The sequence below is a fragment of the Jaculus jaculus genome, chromosome 9 (genome assembly GCF_020740685.1).
Source record: "Jaculus jaculus isolate mJacJac1 chromosome 9, mJacJac1.mat.Y.cur, whole genome shotgun sequence".
NCBI classification, from domain to species: Eukaryota; Metazoa; Chordata; class Mammalia; order Rodentia; family Dipodidae; genus Jaculus; species Jaculus jaculus.
In genome coordinates this window covers 113,226,729-113,232,728 of record NC_059110.1, presented here as the reverse complement: position 1 = coordinate 113,232,728, position 6,000 = coordinate 113,226,729, and the positions used below count along the sequence as shown (strand labels likewise).

Sequence of the window (6,000 nt, the reverse complement as noted above, 5' to 3'; positions counted from 1 at the left end):
TAGAACTCAGACTTTCATTTCCCTCAGTGTATTGGCCTTCCATCCCAAAACCCAAGAAGCAAGTTTGATCCCTTAAGTGACTCAGAGATTATGAAAAATCAAAAGCTGAAAATCCTTCTGTCCTATTACCTGGAGTCCCAGGGTTTGCATCCTTTTATTTCCTTAGTCATGTTTTGACATGAAAATAAATTATGTCTCAAAGGTGAGTGCAAATGAAATTTAGTCTGTGTTTCCCAGGGCATGACTTACTCCCATAGGGCTATTTGGAAACCAGTGATCAGAAGAATGAGGACATAAACAATGCTGTGTCTGTGACATCAGCAGAGCATTTGTAGGGCAGCTTCTCACATCAGAGGCCCAGGCAGGGTCACCAGTTGTCTGACAGAAACAGAGAGAATAAAGTTCACATCACTAGGTAAAGCCTTTCTAACTATGGCTGTTCTTCAGGTGTTGCTAGTGGTGACCAAAGTATGTTAATAAAAGATGATATAAAAACAAGGGAGATTATTATTTCTATTGCCAGAGAAGAACGTGGACTATGCATCTCATTGGTTCTCAATTCTGTGTCATATCTAAATAATTTAAGTTGTAGTTGTGGCTACATTAGCAAGCTTGGGCCTTGCCTATGATTCTGTCCATTGTTAGCTACATGACAGGATGCAGGTCAATTAACTCATGTTGGTTTTGCTGAAGTGTCACTCTTTGGATATGAAGGGTCTCTTGTACTGAATGCTTGCTCCCCAGGTAGTTGAGCTATTTTGGGATGTTCTGGAAAAGTTGGAGAGGGGATCTTGTTGGACAAAGTAGGTAAATTTACGTGTGAGGGAAGATTATAGCAGGTCTCTGGAGCTCTTCTTGGCATGTTAGCTCTGTCCATCTCCATCATGGATATCTTCTTTCTTACACTCTTGAAACCATTATGAACTATCCAAGCACATGAGGCCAAGCAGTGAAGCACTAAGCCCTCTGAAGCCATGAGCTAAAATAAAACTTCCTTCCATTCACTTGCTCTTTTCAATGCTCACATCCTGACTAACACACCATACCTGGGACTGTAACCTGACTTTGATAAGATAACGTGGTGTAAAAAGAAAATGAACCATAGACACCAAACAAAACAGGATATAGAATGCAAGATAGAGAAAACTTTATTAGAAAATAAGGAGGCAGTGTCTTTTTAGCAAAGTTGCCATGAGCATGTCACAAGATGAGTCACAAGATCATGTTCACATTGAAATACATCATGGCATTATTTCTTGAAATACATCATGGTATTATTTCAAAGACATGCAAACATATTTTTCTTTCTTTTTTAAAAAGTAACATAGAGATATAATCATTTTGTCAGTGCTTACATGATGAGTCCAGATCAAGAACAGATGATGTTGACAAGCAGTCAGAAGAATGAAGAAAACATCCCAGTGGATAGGATGGTGCTCAGTGAGCAGTTCACAGGTGTGCTAACAGGAAGATGGCTGGCAATTTGATGTCAGTGTGTACATTATTTTCACAGAGAGGGTAGTGGGTTTGGCATTCTTTGGATATCCAGTGTGTCTGCTCATGGAAGATTATTCCATTCCGTGTCAGTTATGGATCTTTGGGAAAGTGATCAACAGCTGCAGGGCTCACAGCAGCTGGATCCACAGCCTTGCGACAGACAGCCAGGCACACAGACACTCGTGGGGTAATAGCAGGTTCTGGTGCAGTACACGGGTCCGGAGCAAGCTGGCTGGCAGCAGGTACTGCTGCAGCTTGGGCGGCAGCAAGGCTGGCAGCAGCTGGACTCACAGCACCGGGGCTGGCAGCAGCTGGATTGACAACAGCTGGGCTGGCAGCAGCTGGACTCACAACAGCTGGGCTGGCAGCAGCTGGACACACAGCAGCAGGGCTGGCAGCAGGGTGTGCGGCAGCAGCTGCTGACACAGGTGGGTTGGAAGGAGGTCCTGCAGCAGGTGGTTTGACAACAGCTGGGCTGGCAGCAGCTGGACCCACCACAGCTGGGCTGGCAAAAAGGTGGGCTGCAGCAGCTGGACACACAGGTGGGCTTCCAGCAGGTGGTCCTGCAGCAGGTGGTCCTGCAGCAGGTGGGCTGGCAGCAAGGGGAGCAGCAGGAGTGGGTCATGGTGTCAGATGTGGAGGGTGGGTTCCTGGTCACAGGTGAGTTTCCCAGATTCTGACAACTCCTTCCATCCCGGGGCTTTTATACCCTGGACATCCCATGATGGACCAATGGGGAGAACGTTTCCTTGTTGCTGTTTGTTTGCTGTTGTATCGTGGGGAAGTTCTCCCAGGAGGAAGTTGTTCCCTAAGGATTACCAATCCTTCAGAAAGTCAGGCCCTAAGCAATTAATTGTAGATACTTCAAAGGGAGTTGTTTTTTTTTTTTTTTTCCTAGAAATCATTATCATCATTCCTGCTCTTAGTCTCACCTCATCATGTGACAATGCCTGTGTCCACATGAGGGGCTGAAAGTGGTCCTTCCTCCCTGTGCACATTTTATTGTATGCACCTGGGAAGTTTTTGTGGGAGCTGTTTTGGTCCACATCTATTCCCAAGGAAGCCTACTTCTTTCAGACTTCCATAAGCATGCCTGTCTGAAGGAAACAGACATGATATGTGAATTAGAAACAAAACCTCAGGACAGAGGCAGAGGGAACACATGAGTTCAGAAAGCATCAGTCAAGTTAGATCCTAATCCTGTTTATCCAGAAGGATCGGTAACATCAGGTGGACCCCCCAGCATGCACAATCTTTTCGTAAAATAAGAAATTTATATGCCACAGAATGACGCCACAGCCTCCTTCATTTTTAAGCAAATGGAGTCATTGCACACACACACACACAAACACACACACACACACACACACACACACTCACAACAAAGGGAACACACTGTGTTCATTACTAACATTATGAAATATTTCTTCTACCCAACAGTAGCTGTCTTCACATTTTTTCTTATTATCTCTTTTTCTTCCTCTCCAAGACAATATGTTGACTATATGTATGTATGCATGTATGTGTACTTGTTTTATTTATATGTGTATGATGGGTGTGCCAGGGTCTCTTGTCACAGTACATGGAACACCAGATTCTTGTGTCAGCTTTTTGCTTCAGACTTTTACATGGGTCCTTGGGAAGTCGATCCTGGGCTGACAAGCAAGTCCCTTTAACCCTTGATCCATCTCCTCAGCCCTGTATGGCAATGTCTAATATTATAATTTTGCCAATTATTGAACTTTATCCAAACTGAAAATCATAGTGTGTATGTTGTTTGGCTTTTCCCCAAAACTATGTTTGTGAAATTTGTTTCCTTTGTTGCATGCATTAGCCATTTGTTCTTTTGCAAATGATCATTTAATGTTATTGTCTGGCATTTTAATTTACAGATTTTTCTATTATTGAACATTTTCTCTCTCTAAGGCTTTTATGAATCATGTACCTGTGGATTTTTTTATTCCAATTTTAGACTACATGTGCATGGATTCCTTTGAATGCATTCCTGCATATCCTCGAGTGAAATTTCTGGATTAAAAATTATGCATATGGTCACCATTAGAAGATAGCTCCAAAGAAAAGATGCTATTGTGTATATAACTTACTGTCCTCATTGGTTTATGTCTCAGTACCTGATATTAACCATTTTTGTTATGTATCAATTTACCATTACCTCATTATAGTTTTAATTTAAATCCCCCTGAATATTAATGAGTTGCACTTCCATATGCTGTTTGGACATTTGTGTTCCTCCTTTATAAAGTGTTGGTCCATGCCTTGAATTTGTTTCTGCTGATGTGGTAGTTATCTATGTCCCCCACTAGACTCAGATGTTATTAAAGTTGAGTTTGCAGCTTCTGCCCCAAACAGGCAGGATGGGGGGGGGTGCGGAGAAGGAGGGGTGGGGAGAGTCACTGAGGGTGGATCTGAATTCCAGCCTAAGGGATGTGGAGGGAGTTCTGCCTGGATACCCTGCTGTTTTGCTCATGGAGGCATGCTTGCTTGTTTTGTGGTGCTGGTGTGTGGTTGTGTCTCTCTGGACCTGTGTAAAGAGTCCAGTTTATTCTGCCATTATGGAACTTCCCTTTAGAGATCCCTTTATGGATCTGTAAGCCTGAAATAAATCCCATTCCTCTCATAAACTGTCTGGTTTAGGGGTTCATTCCAGCAGCATGGAGCTGCCTATGACAGTTAAGTTGTCTTTTTCTTATTTCTTTATTGAATTTTTTTGCATATTCTAGATACTACTCTCTGTTAATTTTTATGCTTTACAAATAGCCTTTCTTAGACAATGACTTGCCTTTTCCTCTCTTAATTTTAAAGCAATTCATCAGTATTTTCCATGATATTTATAATAGATTTTTCTAATTCCTATTAACTAGATTATATGACTTCCCTATGATCAGGTCGTTATTACCCTACATTCTATCCAAAAGGCGTTGTCTTACCACTTAACTTAAAAATCATTTGTTTATATTAATTGCTCATAATGTTTCATTACTACATTTGTGCACATGTATGTGATGTACATTGCTCACAGTCACTTCCTCACACTCTCTTTTTTTTATTAGTTGTGATAATACACAGTATGTAAACAGCACATGTTGGTACCATCTTTACCCTCATCCCTGCCCCCTTCCAAAGGGACCCTCCTCATTGGGGATGCTGGCCATCCCCATAGGAACTGTGGGTTGTCACTCTCTTTTTTTGCTCTCCCTCATCCCATTGGTTCCTCTTCACAGATAGTCCTCCTTCCCCGTTCACGCCTTTAAAATAACTGAACTCTGCACATGAGTGAAAGCCTCTGAGCTTTATCTGTCTTTCTGTGTCTGGCTTATCTTATTTAGCATTAGGATATCTAGATCTATCCATTCTCCTGCAAATGAAATTGGCTATTAACCTGACTAATACTCCAAATATCCCATTGTAGGTATGCATAATATATAATTTTTTTTATCCATTCATCCATTGAAAATACTATGACTTGGCTACTGTGAGTGATGCCACCACAGTAAGCATTACTGAGTTGGCTGGTACGTCATATGAGATCGGAGTCACATTTGATCCCCTAGGTAGATTCTCACTGCACTGGCACCAGTATAAAGGGCAGCCTTTCCCCATTCACCTACTGTGCCAGTCTTGCTGACAGTCACATGATTTTATATGAATGTCTGTCTTTCCAGTCTGTCTGTTGTGGGTTAACTAAACCCCTGGGGAAGAAAAAGACACCAAAATTCAGCCATAGCTCTTTTAATGTCTTAAATATTTTCCAATTTCCAGTAACAATATTAACCCTCCTATCACCAAGTGATCAGGTTCTCCATTGTTTATTCTCTTACTCAGAAGGCCTGACATTTCTCCTTTCAGCTCCACACTCATCCCTACCATGGCTCCTAGGGCCACCCGCTCCTTTCTTTAAACCTCTGTCCTCATAGTTTTGCTAAACCAGAAACTCCAGTTTTCATTTCCCTCAGTTGACTGGTCTTTCTTCCTCAAATCTCTGGGACCTCGCTTGATCTCTTAAGTGATTCCAGTGTTATGATCATAGGCTGACAGTTCCACTGTCCTGTCCCAGGATTTGTCATTTCTTCATTTGCTTAATTGTGTTTTGACCTGGAAACAAAAATCATCTCTCAAAGTCTGAGTGCAAATGAAATTCGGTCTATATTTCACAGGGCATGACTTAGGCTCATATGGGTATTTGTAAAGCAGTGACCAGAAAAACGAGGATGTAAATAATGCCATTTCCACAATACCAACAAATTACTTGTAGGGCAGCTTCTCACATCAAAGTCCCAGTAAAGTATATGCAGGAACTCTTGGATGATGAGAAATATTTGAAGTTTAGTCAGTTGCCTGGCAGAGACCGAGATAGTAAAACGTTCACATCATTTCATAGGGCTCTTACAAGCACCAGTTTTTAAGGTGTGTCTGTCTAGTGGTGATCAAAGCATGTATGATGAATTAGGGAGAGCTTTGTTAATAAAAGGTGATCACTAAATG

At 41.8% G+C, this 6,000-nt stretch overlaps 1 protein-coding gene across 1 annotated transcript; it reads right to left on the bottom strand.

Moving 5' to 3' along the window:
• Positions 1 to 1,609: 1,609 nt before the first annotated feature.
• LOC101606266 (keratin-associated protein 9-1-like) lies at positions 1,610 to 2,122 on the bottom strand. Its single transcript, XM_012948087.2, has one exon. It carries the CDS (start codon positions 2,120 to 2,122, stop codon positions 1,610 to 1,612), a length of 513 nt encoding a protein of 170 aa, XP_012803541.2.
• Between the last annotated feature and the right edge of the window lie 3,878 nt (positions 2,123 to 6,000).

Bases quoted from the DNA above. Each gene is read 5' to 3' on its own strand.
- LOC101606266 (XM_012948087.2), bottom strand. From the start codon at position 2,122: ATGACCCACTCCTGCTGCTCCCCTTGCTGCCAGCCCACCTGCTGCAGG.